Raw genomic sequence first — 25,743 nt, 5'->3', positions numbered from 1 at the left:
TGAAGAGAAAACTGGAACTTAGGAAAGGTAAGTAACTTGTTGAGGGTCACAGGATTAGTGAATTTTGGAACCAGGATGAAAGAGTGTTGGCAAGAAGCAAAATCAGGCACTAAAACAATAGAGAGATATAAAAATGTGTGTGTGTGCGCGTGTGTGTAAAATATGCTTCTCCCTCTCACCCTCGCGGGTGGCAGATAGATTTTGTTGGCCTGACATTACTGGGGTACACCGGGGACACTCATTCATAGTGCGAGGCTGGGAGTGAGGTTGAAGATATAATCTGATGGTCACTCATAATAATAGATCATGGGTTCTGGCTATGCTGGAGGAAGGGAAGCCCAGGACCAGGTTAGAGCAGGGTTAGTCAACCTTTTTATATCTACCGCCCACTTTTGTATCTCTGTTAGTAGTAAAATTTTCTAACCACCCACCGGTCCCACAGTAATGGTGATTTATAAAGTAGGGAAGTAACTTTATAAATTTATAAAGCAGAGTTATAGCAAGTTAAAGCATATAATAATAATTACTTACCAAGTACTTTATGTCAGATTTTTGCCAAGTTTGGTAGAATAAATCTTTGTATAACAACTTACTATAGTTAAATCTATCTTTTTATTTATACTGTGGTTGCTCCGCTACCGCCTACCATGAAAGCTGGAACGCCCACTAGAGGGCAGTAGGGACCAGGTTGACTACCACTGCTGTAAAGCCTGACTTTCTGGCTTGTTGCATCTGCACAGGAATCTGGGGAAAAGCAAAGAGTCCAGGGGCTGGATGCAGATCTTGGGGGTGCAGAAGGCACAGAAAGGATGAGTAGTGAGAGAAGCTAGTGTGCTAGTGAGCAATTCCATCTGCTTTTATAAAGACTACCCACTGGAGGTATAATGTCTGGGTGGGCTATATGTGGCAATGCGCTATACGGGGCTGTGGCTGAGACAGGTACTGCACTGTGGGAAGCACTGAAGGTCTCTGAGCTGCTGACTAAGACCATAGGTTGGCTGTGTGGGCCCATAGTCAGGTGGGGACCTAGATGTCCCATAGGATCCACCTGAGCTGCCTTGGAATTGCCCATTCTCCGAAGTCCCTGAGAAAGCAGCTGCTGAGCTCATGTAGTGCCAGCTATAAGCACTTGAGGTCTGAGCATCTCATTGAGGTTTGACTGTCAGCAGCCAAGAGGGTGTATGGGTGTTTGTGTCCTCCAGGGTTTTTCTGCGTGCAGAGGAGGTGAGTTCCTGTGCTAACAGGCTCTACTGGTACTTAGCAGATGTCAGAGTGGTCAGGTCACTCTGTTTTCCTTCCTTATGTAAATCTTTTTTGATTTGAAAGAAAAGCTACTTCTTTTCCTGTAGGAACAAAAGCTTCTCCTGAAACTTCAGGATCTGTTCCTTGGTCTCTCCTAGTGACATTCTCTTTTCCATCTCCTTTTTCTTCCTTCTCTCTTGCTCTTCTTTTACCTTTCTCATCATCTTGATCATCTTTTTCTTTTCCTGCTGCATATAGTCCACTAGAGTGCCGGTGCAATGTCCTGGCTGTGGCACTGAAACTTTGGGACAGTCCAGCAGCACAGGCGTAATGCTGCAGGGGTGCTTGGGTCCTGGGCACCCAGTTCTGTCACTGACTGCCAGACCTTAAACTGCGCCCACCTTGTCCTCGATTTCTCCATAGTCTTCTGCATACCTTAGCGGCTGTGTCATATCCAGTAACTTGGACAAATGATTAGATAGATGATGGATAGACAGATGAGATAGATAGATAGATAGATAGATAGATAGATAGATAGATAGATAGATAGATAGGTCATAGATAGATAGAGAATAGATAGATGCATGGACAGATAGAGAACAGATGGTTGGAGGGATGGACAAATGGGTGGATATTGCATACACACACACACACACACACACACACACACATATATATATATATATACATAATCACTAACTCTTTTCTGTAGATGAGGAACCAAGTAAAAAGGAAAGAATCCATGTGCACCATAAAGCTGTTGACTGGGGGATTGCCAAAGACAAGTAGTAAATTGCAAGTGTAAGAAATTTGTAAAATGGTTATTAGAGGCATTTATCTAATTAAACATATAAGTGGTAATTGAAAATAGTTCAACTCTGCTCAAGAAATTATTTGGAATGTCAGAACTTTTTGCTTTACAAGATTTTCCTTTTTCTTTAGAATATTTGTCCAAAGGTTTGGCCTTTGTTACGTCTCCCTGGGATGGCTAAAGGAGACAAGAGGGATAATAGAAGTCCACAAATCTTAGTCCTTCCAGCCCTTGGCTCTCACACCCTTTGTCTTTCACCTAGATTTTGGGTCCTTGGGGATCCTCTACCAGAAACATCTATAACATATTTTCAGAGAGCAGTCATGGCCTCTTAGATTTCAGAATGCATACCCTTATCCTTGACACATGTACACTATTTGTGGTGATATCACCCAAATGTGAAACTAAACAGATGTGTTTCTTTCGTCAAGTCACTCATGCAGCACATATTTATTGAAAACCTATTCAGACTATTCATTCAACAAATATTTGTTGGTTGTGTAGTAAGCGTTAGATACAATTCTTGTGCAAATCATTTTCCCACTGGAAATTGGGACAGAAGCTAAGATACATCCTGCCCTTAAGGAATCTACAGAAAACTAGAAAACAGGCAAGTTCCAAGCAATATAGGAGCAAGCAAATGGTTTTGAAGTACAGACTGTACAAAGGAATTAAGGGAAAAACAAGAAAGAAGAGGATAAAGCTAAGCTCACCAGAGTAAGCTTCTAAAAAATAAAAATAAAAAAGACCTGGTGTTTAAAGACACGTTTGGATGAAGAAAGGAGAGTCAGGGATAGCCCACTGCTCTTGAGCCTATAATAACTAATGATTTCAGGAAATGTAAACTGATTGCACAACATCCCAGAAAGCAAAGCGAAAAAGCAGAATATGTTACACTAAAGGTCTATGTACGAGGCAATTCTTATTACCTTTATTAAAACAATAATTTTCCAATGTAAGTAATAAAAGAGAATAGTGACTCTTCTGAGAGATCTAAGAGAAGCTCATTTACGGGGTCTCATAATCATTAAGGGAACATACAGTATGGGCGACAAACAGAAGAAACCCCTCATACAGTTGCTAGCTCACTAAAGCCTTGGCACGTCACAGTTCCTGCCTCATTAATATCGACTGATATTTGATGAACATTCAATCCTGAAATGCTGCTTGCCCTTGTAACTACTGCCCTAAGATACTTCGTGATTCTGTCTCTGCAGTGGGTGGGAGGTTGCTGTGCTGTGGATTTCCAAGAGGACATGTAGTCAGACTGTGCGGGGAGACATGGACCTGAGTGCCTGCAATACCCCTTGCTCCAAACTGTTTGATAACTCTTTCTGTCACAGATGAGATTTGTATTTTGGAACTAAAACTGAAAGCTCAACTGGTTTTCTTAACTTGAGTTTCTTACTCATGTGCTATAAGCACAAGTAGGCTTCTATTCTTCATTGATTTATGCCTTAGATTCCTACTGTGCATAAGCCCCTGAATTAGGTTTTTTGGTAGCTATAAAGATGCCTCAGATTAAAAAAAATAAAAAGAAAGTTGAAGATCTTCAGTCATACTTTCTTTTAACCGGAGCAGTTTTTGTAATTCAGACCAGGTTCATTACTATGCTCTGTAAAAGGAATTCAGGGTTCATCACGATTGGCTCCAATACCATCAAATGTCATTTTGCAAATGGCATCTCACGCCTATGCTGAAGACAGGCCACTAATTTATGGTTCTGCGCAAATTCACTGTTCTTAAACCACATAAGCGACAGCAAATTGTAAGTACCAAGCAGGTTTATAAACTCTGATGTAGCAACCATTTCAAGTGCTTTCTATGAATGTTTTCTAGAAAGCTGATTTATTACAGATTGGTTTTGTATTTGCATAGTGCATATATTTTAATAAATTACAGACAGCATGGAGCAAAGCATACATATTCTGGTGATAAAATGACTAGACATGCCTTGTTTTGGAGCTGGCAGATAGCATAAAATGGATTTCTGACATAAATTTAAAATGCTGACTAGGAAAACACTCCCAGAAAGAAAGAAAGAAAGAAAAGACAAGTAAACATTTTCAGAAGGAACTAGCTATTTGTGAGAACAAGTGAGGGATGCAGAAAATAGTGCTTGCTTGTTTTTTTATTTGTTCCACAAATTCTCAAGATGTAATACAGCATAGTGAAGAAAGGTGCAGGTCCCAGTGTAAATGGGACCTTCCCCATTTTCTTAGCTGTATGACCTGAGCCTCAGTTTCCCCAGCTGTAAGCTGGGAAGAGTAAAAGCATTTCCCTCAGATGGTGTTACACAGAAACGCTTAGCCTGGCACACAGCATTACTAAGTGGAAAGTATTAGGGTTATTTTTCTCAACTGCTTATAGGTACCCAGTAGAAAAAAAAATACCAATATAATTCTTGAATTTAAGTAACTTACAATTTAAAGAGGTAAATCGTCACTAAAACTAGCAACCAATTTAAAGCAATGAACAAGCACTTATTTCTTCTACATAATGATTAACTAAATTGACCTAGGAGATATAGAAGAAACTCCCTAAACAGGAAGAATTGGAAATGATTGAGGCTCAGAACTAGAGTGGTCACAGCTGAGAATGGAATTTACATAGAATCTCAGAGTTAGGCAGAAGCCAAGAAGTCAGTATTATTCAAATACCAAATTATTGCATAAGTATCCATAATATTTTATGTCAACTCAAACTCACCTCTTCAGAGGTATCTTTCCTAACCAGCTGAGCTAATGTAGTCCACTTATCCCTGCACTCTCTAGCATATTACCCTCTTTTATTTCCTTCATGCTTTTAGCAAAATTTCCCAAGTGGTGTCATATCTGTGAACTATAGTAGTTTCTCAGTCTCTGCAAAATTGACAGTTAGGACTGTATAACTGCCTAATAGTATTCCCTTATATCAGTATACCACATCTTATCTATTCATTAGTTGATGGGTATTAGATTTGTTTCTAGTTTTTCAAAATAGTGCAGCTATAAAAATTTTTGTACAAATTTTTGTGTAGGACTATGATTTCTCAAAGAAAACTGATAGTCCTATATTTGACATTTTGAGGAGCTGCCAAACTGTTTTTCAAAAAAGCTGAATCATTTTACCACCCCACTAGCAATATACAAGAGTTGTAATTTCTCCACATAATTGCCTACATTTGCTATTACCTGCCATTTTTTTCTAGTCATCTTAATGGGTATGAATACTTCTATTTTTTTTTAATTTATTTTTTTACAGAGACAGAGAGTGAGTCAGAGAGAGGGATAGACAGGAGCAGAGAGAGATGAGAAGCATCAATCCTTAGTTTTTCATTGTGCGTTGCAATACCTTAGTTGTTCATTGATTGCTTTCTCATATGTGCCTTGACTGCAGACCTTCAGCAGACTGAGTAACCCCTTGCTGGGGCCAGAGACCTTGGGTTCAAGCTGGTGGACTTTTGCTTAAACCAGATGAGCCCACGCTCAAGCCGGCAACCTTGGGGTCTCGAACCTGGGTCCTCTGCATCCCAGTCCGATGCTCCATCCACTGCGCCACCACCTGGTCAGGCTCATAGTTCTATTTTTATTCTCCTAATAACTATTAATGTTGACCAACTTTTCATGTGCTTATTGGCCTTTTGCATTTCTCTTTTGGAGAAATAACTATTTAACTCATTTGCTCATTTTAAAACTGAACTGTTAGGCCCTGGCCGGTTGGCTGAGCAGTAGAGCGTTGGCCTGGCGTGCGGGGGACCCGGGTTTGATTCCCGGCCAGGGCACATAGGAGAAGCGCCCATTTGCTTCTCCACCCCCCCCCTTCCTCTCTGTCTCTCTCTTCCCCTCCTGCAGCCAAGGCTCCATTGAAGCAAAGATGGCCTGGGCACTGGGGATGGCTATTGGCCTCTGCCCCAGGCGCTAGAATGGCTCTGGTAGCAGCAGAGCGACCCCCCGGAGGGGCAGAGCACCACCCCCTGGTGGGCAGAGCGTCACCCCTGGTGGGTGGGCCGGGTGGATCCCAGTCCGGCGCATGCGGGAGTCTGTCTGACTGTCTCTCCCCGTTCCAGCTTCAGAAAAATACAAAAAAGAAAAAAAAAAACTGAACTGTTAGCCTTTTTTATCATTGAGTTGCAAATGTTCTTTATGTATTTTAGATAGACATAAGTCCTATGATGGTTAATTTTATGTGTCAATTTAACTGGGCCATGGTGCCTAGATATTCAGTTGAACATTATTCTGGATTTTTCCGTGAAGGTATTTTTGTGGATGAGATTAACATTTAAATTGGTGGACTTTGAATAAAGCAGATTACTCTCCAGAATGTGGGTGGAACTCTTCCAATCTGTTAAAGGTCTTATTAAAACAAAGACAATATTATTGACTATATTCCCTATGTTGTACTTTAACTTTCCATAACTATTCTGCAACTACCAATTTGTACTTCTAAATCCCTTCAATTTTTTACCGATCCCCCCAATCCTTCTCCCTTCTGGCAAACATCAATGTGTTCCCTGTATTGCCCTGGCCAGTTGGCTCAGTGGTAGAGTGTTGGCCCAGCATGTGAATGTCCTGGGTTCAATTACTGGTCAGGGCTCACAGGAGAGGCAGAGGTGCTCGTCTCCTTCTCCCTTCCTCTTCTACTCCTCTCTCTCTCTCTCTCTCTCTCTCTCTCTCTCTCTCTCTGTCTCTCCTCTATAAAATGAATAAATAAATCTAAAAATAAATAAAAAAATAAAAATAAAAACTCAAAAGATTTAAATATAGACTCATGCCCCACTTTTTATCACATAAAGGAAAAACAAGCTATATCGAGTGGTGAAAAGTAAATCTGTTAGCTTTATTCGGTTCTTCGATCTTGCATTTTCAATACACTACAGTTTTCCTTGAGTTAGCTAAACCTTTTCACCCTCATTGGTGAAGCATAACCCCTACTCAAATTAATTTTCAAGCACTCTTTGTGTCATGGTGCGAGATTAATTTCTGTTCCTCTGCTCTATAAGAAAATATTTTTATTTGTCAGTTTCTTTAGAGACGTTAATATAGTCCCAATATTTGCATACATATTAGATAGAGTTTATTTACAGTGACTTTTCTCCATTGTGTTTGGGTAGCTAATCATTAAAGGGAGCTATTTCTCAGATGGAGATTAGCTAGTGGTTATTCCATCCATTTGAAAAATGTAATTCAACTAAGTGACTAATCATATGAACATAAAGGTTTTCATAGTAAGAAAGAAGAGATTAGATCTTATCAGAATTTCATAGTTCTTTTCATTTACCCCAAGTACTTTCTAGGCCCTCAGAACAGACTCTAATACTTGACTAATTCATTTCAATACATATTTTACTATAATACAAAGGACAGTGTAGAGGGTAATAAAACTAGTTTATAAAGCCAAAACTTTCTGATATTTATTTAGATTTGAGCAGGTAGCAGATAAGAAGAACACAATACAATGGCAAGGTAAATATTTAGAGACTCAAGTAATTATTTGAACTTGTCTTGCAAAGCACATCGTAGAAAAACGTCGAATACTGTGCTTGGTCTAGACAGGCCTCTCAGCAAGAACCTCTTCATATCTACACGTACACAGACTTCCCAAAGAGCCTACAGAATACTTTCATATGTTTCTAAAAAAGGCATGAGAGAGTCAATTGGAATATTTCTACTTTGTGATATAAAGGAAAGAGAGAAAAGGGCACTGAACTGCCACACTAAAATTAAGGATATTATTTTCTGTTTTGTGATTTTTTTTTTAAGGAGGAACACACAAATGAAAGCATCCATGCTAGAAATTACAGGGGGGAGCAGGTAGGGGCTGAGGTAGAGACTGTCAGAAATGAGTAATAGAAATGAGGCTTGTTTTTCAGCTTCAGAGTAGCATGTGCCAAGTATCATACATTTTTCCTCTAATCATAAATACCTTCCTAAATCACTTTATCATATCGATAATATTATGTTTATTCCTCTTTCTATCTAGTTATACTTTATTTCTTTCAGTCCCTGTCTCCCCTGTCCCTATTCTTTATTTTTTTTCTCTTATGCTGGAAGTATTATTTTATGTTATAATGAAAATAAAGAAAGAAATAGTAAGAAAAAAAATCTACATATTAACCCTCATCTGGGTTACTTTGCTGTAGCCTTTATCTGTCCCTCTATAATCCATTCTTCTCACACTAAACAGAGACACTATTAAAACATAACTTTGATCATATCATTTTACCAGTTAAGCCCCTCCAAATCTTCCCATAATGCTTGGAATAAAAACCAAATTCTTTAGCATGACCAGCAAAGCCTTCTGCCATCAGGCTTTGCCTAGTTTTCTCTAGCCTCATCTTACTCCACTATGAACCTCTTTCTGTTCCTTAAGGACAGCAAACTCATTCCTACTTCAGGACCTCATGCCTGCTCTTCACTCTGCTTAGTACACATGGTATCCCAGATCTGCATTTAGATCTCAGCTTCAATAATTCCACCTCTGTAGAGAGGTCTCCATTAGTAACACAATACAGAGCAGCCGCATCACTGAGTGCTGGTTTCCTTACAAACTTCTCATCTGTGCCCTCCCCACTGACATACGCTATGGGACAATGGGACCTTGAATCCCTAGAGTTTGGAACAATTGCTGGCATCAGGCAGATGCTCCATGAATATTTGTCAGACAAACAAGGCTGCAAACTTTTTTGTTGGATGCTATAATACTACTTCCTCTTTAAAATAATCTGGGATTCTTTCATCTTCTGTGGATATTTGTAGAAAGAAAGACAGCCCAATCATCATGCAGACGCAGTCCCTTTAATGTTATGTGACGTGGGTTTTGCTTTTGCTCTTCTCTATTGGCTTCACATCGTCTGATACATAATTTAATCTAATTTCTCATGGTGCTTGTTTATGCAAGTTGAGTTGAACACTTGCCTGCATTGGGTAGTATCTGTCTACTTCACATTCTGTCTTGTACTTTATTCTTATGCCCTCAGAACAAATGTGTGGCCACTTAATCATCTGTTTTCATTTTCATGTGGCATTGGTGTAGAGTGTACTGTGGCTCGCAAAATCCAAACATCAATTAGGGCATCTTCTGATTAGATAATCTGACATAAAATACTATTTGGTCAGAATTATTATAGAGCTATGGCTATTGTTTTTGCAAAGCATAGCAAATGCTTTCACAGCTGTGGAAAAGAAAGGAAATGATTAAAGGATTTCATGGCTTTTCTTTCTTTTTTTCTTTTTTGTTGTTGATGGGCTTGATTGGGATTAGTAAATTTGTACTTTAGTTTGTTTTATTTTTGTTTTTTTAAATAAAAAGGTCACTGAGGAGCTCTTCAGTGTATTCAACAAGAAAAGCAAAAAAAGAAACTGAAAAGCAGTTTTACAGAGGTTTTGGGTACAATGGTCAGCACATTCTGAGAGAAATAAAATCAGTATTTTTTTCTCATGAATTTTTTTATACTTGAATGTTGGAATCAAAGGTGACGTCTGCTTTACTTTGTGTTCAGATATAAGATGAGGGAGACAAATAAATCATCGAGAAGCTCACTCTAATAGCCTCAAACTAAGGCTTTGTGTATCTGAAACTCTGAAGTTCTACAATTTATAGAATTACTGGTATAGTTAATACCTAGAGACAAAAACATTTTCAGTATCTCCAGTTCACCTCAATTCTAGCACAATGCCAAAGGTGTTTTAGTGTCAGAATCCATTGATCCTACAAATTCTCAATGGCCCTTGCTCCCTCCAAAGCTCTTCTCTCCTACTTGCCTAGTTTAAATTCCATAGTCCATCATTATAATCATTTCTTTACAGGCACCCTCAACTCCCTAAACCCCTCTTTCTTTTCTTGGCAAAATAACAATCCTGGTTAAATCCAATTCTATTGCCTGCTTGGAATCTGAATCCAGGCAAATAGGGCTGGAAACACACACACACTCTCTCTCTCTCATTCTCTCTCTCTCTCTCTCTTTCTCTCCCCCCCCCACACACACCTTAACTAAACTTTACACAAACTTCTTCCTGACTCTAGCCAGGTTGTTCCTGGTCTTTCTTTTTTTAGAGAAATTTCTTCAGAAGGTTTGCAATTGTAAATATTTAATCTGCCTCTTTGATATGCAAAGCTTCACTAGCCTTTGCCAGTTTTTCAGCTCAGGAAAGTTTTTCTCAAGGACATAGGAGCGAGATAAGGCCTTATCTTCCAGGCTCTCTGGGAGGGTAGGAGCCTAACTTCCAGAAGGGATAATTAGCAGACACAGATGACCTAGTCACACTGCCCAATCGCCTCTCTACAGGAGTATTTTTCCACTTGCTCACCTCAGCGCTTGACAATCCTCCCACCTTTTGTTCCCGCAGAGTTGAGTTTTCTCTCTCTCAATATTGCAAGCCTTAAATAAACTCTTCCTGGTCGATTTACCTTACATTTGAGATTGCTAACACCACGTGAGGCCTGAAGGATGCCTGACAATCACATTGTGTTTCCCATTCACTCTTCAATTTTTTTCTCACACTACTTCCCCTGTCCTCAAACATGTCATACCGCTGCCCTATCCTCATTCTCAGCTGATGACTTGCTTTCTAGATGACTGAGAAATAGAGTATACCAGAACGGACTTCCTGTGGAAAACCACACCTCCAAGTACCCACCCACCTGTGTGTGCCCAGAGATACTCAGCCTACCTGGTATCCACGGGCACCAGAGACCTATTTTCAAGATGCTGCTTGTCTAAACCTTCTCTGTCTCTTTTGCTTCAACATTTTTTATGTGTCATAGTCTCAGATAAAAAGAAGTGACACTTTCATATTCAGGTATATAATGGTGTATGTAAAATATATTCATATGCTCATAAAAATATACACTCAACTCTTAATTACTGTTGTAAATTTGCTAATCTGAAGCTTCAGAGTGGCTATTACTACCATCTTACCTTACACTGATGGAAATGAGACACAAATATGCCAATCTCCTATTCTTCCAAAGTCAAAGCAACATTATATTTTCTACAATAAAGTTTTTCTCCCTCTGTAGTTGATTTGCATATTTCTGACTATGTATAAATGTCAGCTGCACTGAGCTGCTTTTTACTGAAGTCAAATAAAAAGCATCCCAGAGCTTTAAAATATTTAAAAGGTCTCTCTGCAGTTTGTGACTCATCATTACACAGCTCTGATGGGCTAAGTCACATCGTAAAAAGTTCAAGTGTTAAAAACAATTACCTCTTCAAGGACGTCAGCAAGCTTACTGAGGATCTCTTCAGGAAGGCTCTGGAAGGTTGGAACACTGAAAAACAAAAGAGAGATGACTCTGAAGGCATGAAAAGCTCTTACTTTCATTAAAAAAAAATAACAGAATATCTGAATGAAAATGCAAAATAATCTTCATGACAAAGAATCTGCAGATGTAGCTCAAAGCAATATGTTAAGCATGATTTGATGACTAACAGGGAAAAGGTATGTTTTATGAGAAAGAACTTGTAATTTAGACAGAACCAAGTTCAAGTCTAACTTATATTTGTGTGACCTTAAATGCCTCAGCTATAGTAAGGAAAACATTCTCTTCCTTAGCAGCCTGTCATACCAAATTCCTTTCATTTCCATCTTTCTCTCTATCCATCTTTCCATCTCCCAAACCACTCCTAAACACACTTCTCTAACCAGGCCAACTCTTTAGTCATTCTTTAGAACACAGCTGGACTGATGATACATTCAAAACTGCAAGCATTCATTCAACAATGTTGAAAGCTTCCTACTCTTCCAATCCCTCTGCAGCTAGATTAGGCCTTCCTACTCTGAAGTCTTTTACCCCTTCTTACAACCATATTAAATAATCAGATACTTACTAGATATCTTCCCTGAGCAAATGAAGATGCCACAAAAACAGAAACAGTATCTGTTCTGTTCAACCCCTGTATTTTAGTGATTTATAATTAATAACTCAATAGCATGTGTTGAATAAAGTTATGAAAGCATGAATGTGAGAATGCTTCTTAGTACAATTATAAGGATCAAATCAATCAGCATGGAGAAAAGAGCCAGTCTCGTAAGACACTGAAATATGTTAATTCTTTTTTCATACCCTCTTCTCTTATTTTCCTTCATTGATCAGTAAATAAATATATTGAATTATGTTGAATACATAAACCAACAAAATTTTTTTATATGTGAACTAGTAATGACTTTGAAAAGAAATCACTCTTTAATATATAGTTCTTAAAACCCACTAGAAAATCTAATGGGGATTTGAAACTAAATTCTCATTTAATCATTCTTCAATGCTTAAATAAGCAGAAAAACTCTACATCAGTGCATATACAGAATAGTTCTCACTTGGTAAGAATGATACAGTGAAAGAAGCCAGAACATAGTATTTGGGTTAAGCATGAAAGTTCTACTATGAACTTGTCTGTCCTACTGATAAAATCCCAGGTTTTATGCAGAGATATAACAATTCACACAGGACCATCTGTTCCACCAGATTTATTGCTGTGATCTAAACCATGCGGGTTTTAATTTCCAGAAGGCAGTGTATTTCAGAAGCTGGATGGAACATATCACAAGGAGAAAGAGATAGAGGAAGCTATTTCCAGGAAGTATGCAGGTTGAAAACTTGAGGCCTTCCGTATTCTTTTAATAAGCTATAGTCCAGTTTCTCCTGATAATTAGAATGTTTCTATCTCAATGGGAACTTAAGAAAAACACAAACTACCACTGAGTTCTTTTCATTTGATTATAATTGGCTCCCCTCTTTAAATAGACCTTTTACTTCTATGCTTTGTCTGTGTCAAGCCATACTATGATATTTCCATCTTTATGAGAGTTCTTATTCATGAGAAAGAAGTTAGTATTTGCTTGACTGCATAGCATACTAAAAAACCCAAAAATATTGTTTTTTTCAAAACATTATGTTTTAGAACATTTTAAATTATCTTTTGTAATTTTACTTATTTTTTATTCTCAGCTTTATTGAGGTATAATTGACAAAAATTTTAAGATATTTAAAATGAACACTAAGATGATTTGATATATATACATATTGTGTAAAAAATCATCCCATCTAGTGAATTCACACATCTATTACCTCCCATATTTATCTTTTTTTGTGTGAGAGAGAACATTTCAAGTCCTACTTCCTTAGCAAATATTAATTGTACATACAGGGTTATCAGTTAAGCCACCATATTATACATTAGATCCTCAGAACTTATCCATTCGTAGCTGAAAGTTTTTACCATTTTACCAGCCTCTTCCAGTTTCTCCTATCCTTCAGGTCTTGGAAACGAATTTTTTACTCCATAAGTTTAACTTTGTATTTAGATTCCACATATAAGTGATATTATGCTGTATTTCTTTCTCTGTCTTATTTAAATTAGCTAAATGCCCTCATGGTCCAGCCATGCTGTCACAAATAGCCAATTTCCTTCCTTCTTAAGCTTGAATAATATTCCACTATATACATGTCATAATGTTTTATACTTTTAAATGCCTCAAAACATTCAGCAGCATTGACTATTAATAAAAACTAGAATTCCTTTTAAAAAGGAACACTCTAATATTATTAGTAACAATTGAAGTACTTCTGTATTTAACAAAATAGAAAGAAATTAGCAGAAAACTATGTGGCTTCACTTGGATAACTTATCATGAAAATCCTTTCGAAGCCATCTTTAAAACCCTAAGATGTCAATTTCTCCAAATGCTATGTAAGTTCTCTCATGTAATTAATTCACTTTCTACAAATTATTGGTCCACTGATAATTTGAACACCAAGGACAAAAACAGTTGAGAATATTTATCATTTGCAATTATACCAATGAAATACCTTGGTCAAATTTTCCCAAATATAACAAAACACACTAATTTAGATTACACTAATTTGTATATATAACTCAAGATGAAGTTGTCTATGACTTAGAAAATTTAAGACAAGATAATTGTAACGACAAACTTCCATAAAATGTTTAAACAGTAGAGAAGAATATTTTCACTTAGATAAACAAGTTATAATAATTTATATGCTAATTACAGCTAATTCTTACAGTTGTATGAAATACTTTAGTTCCCTAAGAACTTGCAGTAGACCTGAAGTTACAAAATGCATGTGAAGATATTATAATAGAAATTATTTAATGATTTAATATGTGCAACATTTTCATTGGATTTCCCAATCAAAAGAAGTTAGACTTGGAATTTGTACTGATAATAATGGAAAATTAGATTTGAGCACTTTCTATTTGCCAGGCACTGAACTAAGGGTTTTTAAGATACTGTAAATTTAGTTTTTACAACAGCCTTATTATATAACCACTGTTAATATCACCCATTTTACAGTTAAGAGAACTGGGCTCTTAAAAAAGTTATTTATTGATTTTAGAGAAGAAAAAAGACAGAAAGAGAGAGAGAGATCAATTTGTTGTTCCATTTATTTATGTGTTTATCAGTTGCTTTTTGTATGTGCCCTGACTGGGGATCAAACCCACAACCTTGGTATTTTGGGACAGTGCTCTAACCAACTGATTTAACTAATCAAGGCTAAGACCACTGGGATCTAGAAAGTCTGCCTGAGGTCACACCACTCAGCATGGGGAAGGAAGGAAGGAAGGAAGGAAGGAAGGAAGGAAGGAAGGAAGGAAGGAAGGAAGGAAGGAAGGAAAGAGGGAGGAAAGGGAAGGGAAGGGAAGGAAAGGAAAGGAAAGGAAAGGAAAGGAAAGGAAAGGAAAGGAAAGGAAAGGAAAGGAAAGGAAAGGAAAGGAAAGGAAAGGAAAAAAGAAGAAGAAAAGAAAAGAAAAGAAAGAAGAGGGCCCTTGGAGCTTGGGTATAAGGAAGGAAGAGAGAAAGTGCCTGGGGGGAGTAGAGGGGAAGGAGGCTCAAGTGTGTGTGTGTGCGTGTGTGTGTGTGTGTGTGTGTGTGAGAGAGAGAGAGAGAGAGAGAGAGATAAAGAGAGAAAGAGAGAAAGAGATGGGGGGTATGCCGGGTCCTCTGTCCTGAAGGATTTTACCCCTCTCTAAAGGCATGGGAATCTTAGGGGAGGTCTCAATAGAATATTTATTAGCTATTCCAGGTTTGTCCTTTTAGCCTTTTAGGATCATGATCTCTACTGAGTGGTCAGCACCAGGGGAGGGAGTCATTAGTCATTGCATCTGCTCCTGATGTCAACCATGGTGTCGCTTCGCCTGGCCTTGTTGCTCCTCTTCTGGACCTGGAGCTGAAACACAACTGAGGCCTAGATGTTACCTCTAGTTTGATCAAAACTCTGCCTCTGTGGTCAACAGACCCAAGTCTTTGTTACTAAGATTATTTGATGCAAGTCAGAACCTCATTATCTTGAGTGCTTCATGCGTAAGGGAGGGGTCTTGCCAGGACTTGTACGGGAGTCTCATGAGGCCACTCTTTGGCCCCTTGTTCCTCCTCTAAGGGTCTACCAAGTGACCAGTGAAATGATAGCAGAGGAAAAGTCGGGGGAGGGTCCAAATCATCTGAGCAGCAATTTGGGGAGAAATTTGTCCTAGTGATTTTATTTCTGGTAATCTACTGTATCAAAATAAAAACTAACAAGGGAACAAAAACTAAATACAAAGACTTTTATTACTGCCATGTGACTAAAAAGAAAATAGGCCTCTTATAGAATAACATATTAGAAGCAGTGCTCAAAATGTGGTCTGGGAGCCCAGCAATCCCCAAGATTTTTCTAGAGGGTCCTCAAAGTCAGAATAAATCATCTGAGTTGTAATTTTCCTTCTTCCTCTTTTTCTTTCACATGTGTAAAGTTGAATCCTCCAGAGGCTATATGATATATGATGACATCACTATTTTGAAGGCTAGTGGATGTATGCTTCTATGTTTTTGTGCTTTTTAGAATTTTTTAAGGTAGTAGTATGTTTATGATATATGTACTATTTATAGAAATTAACTCAATTTTATTTCAATATTTCAACTTTGCTCCTACTAATTAGTTATTATATATCTGCTGTAATTACTGTTCATCAATTCTTTTGAGCATATTCAATAAATCATTCTTTTGAGCTTCAGGGTTTTTTCTGCCTAAATGGAAAAACAGTAAGTAAATACATCTGTACCTCTTGTGCTGTAATCATAGTTCTATATTTTTAAAAAACATTTCTAGTTTTTTTTGTATCTTTCTGAAGCTGGAAACGGAGAGGCAGTCAGATAGACTCCCACATGTGCCCAACCGGGATCCACCCAGCATGCCCACCAGGGGGCGATGCTCTGCCCATGTGGGGCATTGCTCTGTTGCAACCAGGGCCATTCTAGCGCCTGAAGCAGAGGCCATGGAGCCATCCTCAGCGCCCCGGCCATCTTTGCTCCAATGGAGCCTCGCTGTGGGAGGGGAACAGAGAGTCAGAGAGGAAGGAAAGGGGGAGGAGTGGAGAAGCAGATGTGCGCTTCTCCTGTGTGCCCTGGTCAGGAATCGAACCTGGGACTCCTGCACACCAGGCCACCGCTTTACCACTGAGCCAACTGGCCAGGGCCATTTCTAGCTTTTTAAATTTTATCTAAAACTTATAATTTTAGATTTTTGTAATAATTATCAATATTAAGTATTTAATTAAAAATATATTTATGTATTTTTTTAATTTAAGGGATAATTTATTTGAAAAAGGAAGATTATTATACTCTTATTCTTCAGCTACAGCTGCCAATTTCTAAATGTGAAGACACTGAAAACTAGAAAAAGGACACATCAGAGAATTTTCTGACTCATGGAGGGAATAAATCTACTCTAAAGAAATTTAGAGATACTGAAAATAAGAAATAGAAATATAGCAGACTCCATCATTCCCTTAGCATCAAAGATAGTAATAATTTACCTTATTTTCTTACATAGACAGTTAAAAATAATGTAATCATGCCAGTTGTAATGTTACTTTGAGCTCAATTATTCAAAGAAAAGAATATTGGGTTTTTAAATATAGACATAATATGTTTTTTTAAAGCCAAAATATTTTTGGTAGATATTTTCAAATTAGAAATGAAAGACTAAGCAAAGCATTTTACAGGTTAATTTGCATACTTCACTGACTGGAGAATCCCACAGGATAGCTAAGAGACCAAGAAAACCTTGCAGAGTTGACTCAACTGAATGCCTGCTGGATAAAATCAGTAAAGGAAATCATTGCACTGCTTCTATCCAATAATAGAACACCTTGCTGAATTAAAGATTAAGCTGCAAACACAAAGATGATTAAGATCTTGCCTGTAGAATTCTACTTATGATTTATAAACGAATTAATCTACAGTCATAGCTGGACTTGCTGTTTCACTTGTATCTGGTATCAAAAGCAACTAATCATCAAAAATAATTTTCTATATGAATGCTTAGCAACAAACCCACACAGTACTGAGCTATTCAGTAGGCAATAAATTTTTAAGTCTTACTTACAGTTTACCCTGAAACAACTATGGTGACATTTACATTGTTGATGCAAAAGCAATGTTGACCTCTCAGCACAAATTAAAGCAGCGACACCAAACTGCACTGGTTGTCTTTATGTTCTTAATCACAACATACAGTAAAATAAGATGCCAACTTTAATTTAGAATGTTTTTGATGAAAAGGTAAGTTATTACTTTTATTGCTTCAACCCTCAAGCATGGACCTTTTTAATATTGTGGGACAAATGACAAGTACAGATAAAGTGAGAGAGTTTGCTGCATACTGAAGCACCCTAGTTGTTGCAAGGAAAATGATGTGTAATTAATTGTTGGAGTTGCAAACTTACTTAACCATTTTTTTCATGGAATGCCATGTTTACATGGCAATAACCAACAAACTTTGGTTAATCAGACTTAAGTATCTGGCAGACTATTTGCCAAAACAAAAAACAAGTGAGCTTGTCACTCCAAGGAAAACAATAGACAGTATTGGTTGCCAGTAATATAATTTGAACTTTCAAGTGAAAAGTAAAACTTCAAAAACTTTTATCTGCTACTGTGGGCTTAATAGTTTTTTCAATACTTGAAAACTGTTTGTGAGATCATTGGTTATGTGCTGATATTAACAAATGGAAGTCTTCTTATATTGGAAATTCTGCATAACTCAATGAATCAGGATTTTCCAAATGACCAATTCATGATGTTAGGAAATCATGCATGGGGAAAGATCTATTCAAAGTACAAGATGGATTGATGGATTTTAGTGTAATGAAGTATGAAAAGTTCATTGATATAGTTTCTAATTCCACATTGTAACTAACTTAATAAAGGATCATTTCTTGGGCTTTATGGTAGCATCAAATATAAATAAATGTCCACAGTTATCTGAAAAAGCCATTAGAATACTCCTCCCTTTTCCTACCATGCATTTCTGTGAGGCTGATTATTTTCATATACTTCAACAAAAACAACAGGCATTCAAAAGATGGAATGCAGAATCACATATAAGAATCTGCCTTTTTTACTAAGCCAGATATTGACAGCTTTGTGAAAATGTAAACTGAAGCTTCTCTTTTTGTTAATTTTTTCTTTTTTTGGAAAATACAGTTATTTTCATTAAAATAGGCTCTTTAGGTTAAAATGCAATATGTTTACTTTTGATGTTTCAAAATGAATTAGTTAATAAATATTTTAGAATATTATTATTTTTTACTGCTAGTCAGTATCAATAGATTTGAGCCACATACATTGGAGAACCATTGACATAGAGTGATGACAATTGATATATTGATAAAAAGAATGCAAAACATAAACTGCTTTTAACTTAATAGTACAAGGAAAAGGTAATACAAATCATGCAAACCATAAGATAATTATGTCTTTTATAAAAGACCCTTATAATTATGAGTAGAGAAGCTTGGCAGGAAATTGTCAGATTAACAGGGATTGTGTTAAACCCAGTGACTATTAGCCCTTTTCTTTCTCTCTGTCTCTACTTTCTTATTTTTTCAAAATTTTCTATTTTGTAAATGTATTTTTATAATACCAATAAATGTGAAATTCACAATTATGTTTATGACTAGATAAAATGTGTTCAATTAAAAGGAAAGATTTCCTTACAGTTTGAAAAATATTGTGGCTTGACTTATTTTTCATTATATTACTAGCTGTACCCAGCCACGCATTGCTGTGGCTCAGTCTGTTTAAATGGAAAAGAAGGAAAAGAGAAAGTGCACGTTTCTAATATGTTTAATTTCACAATGCTTGTGGGTATACAATATTTTTTGTTTTTTCATTGTCTGTACAGATATAGAGATTGTCTGGTTTGCCGAGTCTAGAACACGCAACATATAATTGTCCATGTAAGAAGCAATCTGTGTGTAGATCTAAAGTGTATAATTCTAAAGATTGGCCCTGAGTTTTGTTGATGGTGATTACAAACGCCAAGCGAATTGGGAATTGCAATCTCTTATATTGAAATAGCATATCCATTGGAATCATAGGAATGTGAGGAATGAGGACATCTTCACCTTTGAGTGGTCCTGTCAAGATTGTTGCTTCTACAACGTTGCTCATTAATTTTTTACAGCGCACAGACCCAAACACTTCATGTTTTACCATGAAATCCATCAGCAATTTCAGCTTCTGTCTGAAAACACATGCTGTGATGTCACGCCTATCCACTGGCGATTGTCCAGGAAGTAACAGCTGTTGTATATCATCCCAAGCTGGATTGCATGTGAATGTAATGAATAGGTCTGGACACTGGTAGTGATGAACATACGCAATTGCATCTTGAGAATACTCATGCATATGACGTGGACTGCTTTGTATATAAAGATGGCAGAATCCTTAGTCTTCCAACGTTAGTTGTATTACCATCATTTACAACTGCATCTCACAAATGAACATATTCTTCAGAACGAAGCTTGGTCTTATTCAAATGGATGAACATCAAACGTTCTGTTTCAATTTTTGTATACATATCTATGATGTATTGGTGAGACAATTGACAGCATTTCAAAATGTGATTGTCTCCATTCTCTTGAATCATTAATCAGTATGAATAATAGTTCATTGCACTGCATTTCATATTTGTTCCTTCGCCACTGACTGGATTTATCATCTTAATGTTGAAGTGATATCCATCGGCACCATCCCAAAAAGTGATTGGATATTACAGGGCATCATAGCATTGATGAGTTTCTGCAAGTTTTGTCAATTGATTGTTTCTCCGATGAAGAACAATATCTCTAGGTTGGAATTGATCTCTGACTATAACAACTGCCACTTCGTGTATAGTTTGAGCATTGAATTTTCACACATGTTCTCCAGTAGCCGTTTTGTCAGCATGAATAGCAATCTTTTCTGTATCAGATGGCATCATGTCAATTGCTGTTTTGAACAAACGCACTAAATTGTTTTTTTTTTGTTTTTTTTTTTGTGAAGAAGCTCTTGCAGTTGGGAAATGATGGACCTTTTTATGCTGGTAGAAATTCCACAACATGCATTCAGTTCATCATTGCCATCACCAATTAAATACATTTGTAGGAATTTATGTTGACCATCTGGGAATGGAAGCAGAGAGCTGGCTTTATGATAAATTTGTCCTTTCACTTTGAAAGTTGGCATGAATTGAGCTGTTACAATTTCTGTGCCGAACGACGTCATTTGGAAGCATGAGTTCTATTTCCTGATGTTAGATAGGAAATGCTTTGATTCAGCAGTATATTCAGCAAGCAAAGTTTTTAATGGCTCTGGTGGTTCTCCAAGTTGAGGTAGTTTAATTTTTCTGGTGGCGCAACACATTCCTTTTGTTTCTCCATTAAATTTCAGAGCCTTGCAATAAGGACACACTTCAGTCATAGTGCCGATGAGAACATGCCGGCTCAAACTATAATCATCAGCTGGTTGTACTGGAATACAAGGCAATTGTAATTGTGTGATTGCTGAGCATGGAGTTGTGCTTGATGCTGATCTGCTGTTTCTCACTGACATCTTTTAGCCATTCTCAGCCTGTCACATTCATTCTGTTGAGAATGAAGCAGATCTGAAGCTGCAGAATGCGGTCGCCGTGCTCACAACCATGCATCCTCAAGTCTGGCTGCATGTAAATGGATCGTAAATCGGAAACATTGAAATGGAATCGTAAAATATTCAGTATAGCGTGTGTTGCTTTTATGTTCAACAGATGGCGCTGTTTTTCTTTTCTTTTTTTTTTTTTTTTTGTATTTTTCTGAAGCTGGAAACGGGGATAGACAGTCAGACTCCCACATGCGCCCGACCGGGATCCACCCGGCACGCCCACCAGGGGGCGACGCTCTGCCCACCAGGGGGCGATGCTCTGCCCCTCTGGGGCGTCGCTCTGTCAGGACCAGAGCCACTCTAGCGCCTGGGGCAGCGGCCAAGGAGCCATCCCCAGCGCCCGGGCCATCTTTGCTCCAATGGAGCCTCACTGCGGGAGGGGAAGAGAGAGACAGAGAGGAAGGAGAGGGGGAGGGGTGGAGAAGCAGATGGGCACTTCTCCTGTGTGCCCTGGCCGGGAATCGAACCCGGGACTTCTGCACGCCAGGCTGACGCTCTACCACTGAGCCAACTGGCCAGGGCCAATTGTTTTTCAAAAACAGCATGTATTTACCTGTCACAGGTGTGACATCTATATCTATATAATAGTAGGTATATATAAAAGAGTGCATATTCAAATGCAACATTGTGTGAAAATTTTAAAGCAATGGTGAAGAACTTTCAGAGATTTAAGATTTTGAACAAATGAACATTTACATTTTTATTAATATAGATTGAGGTCCTGCTATATGCCATAAATTGTTGTAGGTGTTTGAAATTCACCCACAAACCAAAGCAAAGATTTCAATCTATTGATCAGAGAAATAGAAAAAAAAGAAACATTATAAATAATATGTAGTATACATATATATTTATGTATATCATATAGTATGGTGGACTAGGGGCAAAAGAATTTTATATTATAAAAATTCAAAGAGGGTGACATAGATAACAATGAGAGAAAGGGTAGATTTTAATATTAAACAGAACCAGTATGAATTCCTTAAAAATGTGAGGTTTTAGCAGAAATCTGAGAGAGGTGAGGGAGACAATTAAGTGGAGATCTAAGAAAAAGCATCCATGTAGGAGAAACCGGGAGGGCAAAGAGTTTTCAGTGCTGAGTGGATTCCAAAAGCAACAACATGGTCAGGGTGTGTCTAGAGTTCAGTAAGCTGGAGGACAGTGGAAGAGTCATAAACCAGTAGTACACTTCCAGAGGTAAGGGAGTAGGGCCAACCCACAGAGGGGCTGGAAAACCATTCCAAGGGCTTGACTTTAAACTTAGTGAAATGTGGAGCCTAGGTGTGACATCATCTTACATGTTAAGAGATCCCCGTGTGATCTCTGTAGAGAATAAACTGCAGCAGGGCAAGAGCAGAGCTGGTAGACTAGATAAATTCTACATCATGAGCAATGATGGATGGTCAGAAAGGGTGCATACAACAGAGGTGGAGAAGAAGTTAAGCTTTGTTTTACTTTAAAAGTAGAAGTAGTGCGATTTCCTGGCAAACTTGATATAAGATGAGAGGGAAAGAGGGAGACAAGGAGGACTTTTTATACTTGTAAGAACCTAGAAAAACAGTTTAAATTAATTTTCATACTGAACAAGTAATTTTTAAAAATCTACTTAGTTGCAAAGCGTTTGATTTTATCAGGAGGTTTTAGTTTTTAAATATAACCAAAGAGGATCAGATGTAGTCCCCTATTTAGAAGGAAAGCTAGCTCCTAAACAAACATAAGTCTTAAAACACTTCAACAGCGAACAAACTGATGGTTGCCAGATGAGAGGGATGGTAGGGGGCTGGGTAAAAAAGGGGGAGCGAGCCCTGACCGGTTTGCTCAGTGGTAGAGCATCGGCCTGGCATGCAGGAGTCCCAGGTTCGATTCCCAGCCAGGGCACACAGGAGAAGCACCCATCTGCTTCTCCACCCCTCCCCCTCTCCTTTCTCTCTGTCTCTCTCTTCCCCTCCTGCAGCCAAGACTCCATTGGAGCAAAGTTGGCATGGGCACTGAGGATGGCTCCATGGCCTCTGCCTCAGGCACTAGAATGGCCCTGGTTGCAATAGAGCAATGCCCCAGATGGGCAGAGCATCGCCCCCTGGTGGGCATGCCGGGTGGATCTGGGTCGAGCACATTCGGGAGTCTGTCTGACTGCCTCCCCATTTCCAACTTCAGAGAAATACAAAAAAAGGGGGGGGAGCGATTAAGAAGTATACATAGATGGTTGTAACATAGTCATGAATATGTGAACTATAGCATAGGGACTATAGTCAATATTATTGTCATAATTATGTATGATGCCAGGTGGGTACTGGAATTATCAGAGGGATCACTAGTAAATTATATGATTGTTTATCCACTGTGCTGTATGTACACTTGAAAGTAATATAAAATAATATATAATGTTAATTGCAATTGAAAACTTTAAAATATCATTCAAAAATGCTCTTTACCTAGAGCAGAGCATATAGAGTTATATTAATTATCTTCGTGTAGCATTTGGGAAACAGTAGCCCTTTTACACTGTCATAAGAAATCAACTCTGTATGGAGTTCAAGGTCAAGAATATTGACAGGGCCCTGGCTGGTTGGCTCAGCGGTAGAGAGTCGTCCTGGCGCGTGGAAGTCCCGGGTTCAATTTCCGGCCAGGGCACACAGGAGAAGCACCCATCTGCCTCTCCATTTTTCCCTTCTCCTTTTTTCTCTCTCTGTCTCTCTCTCTCTCTTCCCCTCCCGCAGCCAAGGCTCCATTGGAGCAAAGTTGGTGGGGCACTGAGGATGGCTCCATGGCCTCTCCTCAGGTGCTAGAATGGCTCCGGTTACAGCAGAGCAATGCTCCAGATGGGCTGAGCATCACCTCCTGGTGGGCATACCGGGTGGATCTCGGTCAGGCGCATGTGGGAGTCTGTCTGTCTGCCTCCCCAGCTTCTCACTTTGGAAAAATACAAAAGAAAAAAAAATTGACAGGTATTGTTTATTTCTGTGCTGGTAGCTTCATATAGCTCATGCCAATTAAATAAAAGAAGAAATTTTTGGTTTAGCAAAGAAATCAGTTTCTATTGATGAAGGATTAAAGTGAGAGTCCTTCTTAACCTTGCCGCTATCTGATCTTTCCACTGAGTAAGCTCATCAAAAGGTTTTCTGCTCTCAACATACTTTTCTCCCATAATTGAATCATCTGGCATTGACTTGGTTTCAGTCTGTAATGCAACAATTTCATAACATTTTTTGTCCCTTCCTCCTTTTACATATCACTGTCAGATTTGTTTTTTATCAGCAACATGTAGCCAATATCACATAATGGCTCCAATCCTTTAATAGTTGCCTATTGTCTAACCAGATTATGAGAATAATAATATATTTTGCATGCAAGAATACTTTCAATAAAGCAACCATAACAGACATATGCAGTATAATTTTATTATTTACGTGATAAAATTTAAACTCCTTATCCTAGAGGACTATATAGTAATTAAGCATATGGACTTTAAGATGAAAGAGGTTGAATTAGGCTCTGCTACTAACTATTAGCATTGCCTTTAGCAAGTAATTTATCTCTCCAGCTCTCAGCCTTCTTGGCTTAAGAAACGAGGGATAGTCTGACTAGGCAATGACACAGGCGATAGAGTGTCCATCTGGGATGCTGAGGTCCCAGGTTTGAAACCCTCAGAGCCTTAGCTTGAGCGCAAGCTCACCAGCTTCAGCACAGGGTCGCCATCTTAAGCATAGTATCATAGATATGACCTTATGGTCACTGGCTCAAGCCCAAAGGTTGCTGGTTTGAAGCCGTTTGCTGGGTTGAATAAGGGGTCACTGGCTCCCCCACCCAAGCCCTCCCGGTCAAGGAATGTATGAGAAACAATCAATAAACAACTAAGGTGCCACAAGCTTCTCATGTTTCTCCCTTCCTGTCGGTCTATCCTGTTCTTGCATAGTAATTAATAGCAAGGACTTTAGATGCAAACAAAACATGATGGTTTGGAAACCCAGTACCTCCACATGTTAACTATATAACTATGGGCAAGTTATTTAAAGCCAATAAGCTTTACCTTCCTGGGTCAGAAAATAAAAACAGTAAAGTTGTGAGTAGTAATAAGTATAAAGTACTTGACAAAGAAGCTGCCATAGGGTAGGCACTCAATTAAAGGAACATATAATTTAGCTTGTGTAATACTACACTTTTCATAGAGTATGTCATATAGTAGGTACTCAAAAGCAGGCAAACTGAAGAAATCTAATCAGTAAAGCCAAATGCAGTAAAGCAATAGTGACTTTGAACCAGGGACACCACACAGGGGTTGTGCAATTTGCACACTGTACAAAGCACCTGCATGGGACAGGAGTGGGGGACGGAACCTCAGCCCTGCCATTTTATCCTGGCAGAGACTGCATCAGACCAGAAAAAGGTGCCATCTTTACAGCAGCCCTGGTCTGTTCAAAGATCTGCTTGTTATTTTTCATGAACTAATACATGAATGTTTCCTTGGGGCTATTTACTCAAGAAGAACTCAGAGAAAAAAAAAACTATTTATTGCCTGACAGAGTCTTCTTTTAAAAAAATTGTTAGAGTAGCTTTATTTTTAAACCCACTGAAGGGCTACTTTGAAAACCATAACTAAGCTTACCCTAATACTCCTCTCAAAATGATCACAAGGATATGAGGCACTAATGACACACTTTATTAAATTACCTTTGAAACGCTCAATAGCATCTAATTCAATGCCTTACTCAGAAAATCACACTGTACCTGATCTTTGCTCTGTAA

General features: G+C 38.2%; 1 protein-coding gene and 1 pseudogene across 2 annotated transcripts in view; both read right to left on the bottom strand.

Moving 5' to 3' along the window:
* Positions 1 to 25,743, bottom strand: part of PRKG1 (protein kinase cGMP-dependent 1) — a 1,486,994-nt gene that overhangs the window by 411,436 nt on the left and 1,049,815 nt on the right. For both annotated transcript variants that reach the window (XM_066243386.1, XM_066243385.1), the window contains exon 5: positions 11,242 to 11,305. In XM_066243386.1, the coding sequence (XP_066099483.1) occupies positions 11,242 to 11,305 (64 nt within the window). The remainder of the gene's footprint in view (positions 1 to 11,241; positions 11,306 to 25,743) is intronic.
* LOC136313148 (G protein pathway suppressor 2 pseudogene) lies at positions 305 to 6,714 on the bottom strand (annotated as a pseudogene).

Source organism: Saccopteryx bilineata, chromosome 9 (assembly GCF_036850765.1).
Source record: "Saccopteryx bilineata isolate mSacBil1 chromosome 9, mSacBil1_pri_phased_curated, whole genome shotgun sequence".
Taxonomy (NCBI): domain Eukaryota; kingdom Metazoa; phylum Chordata; class Mammalia; order Chiroptera; family Emballonuridae; genus Saccopteryx; species Saccopteryx bilineata.
Note: the sequence above shows the minus strand (reverse complement) of the source record. Positions and strands in the feature narration are given on the sequence as shown.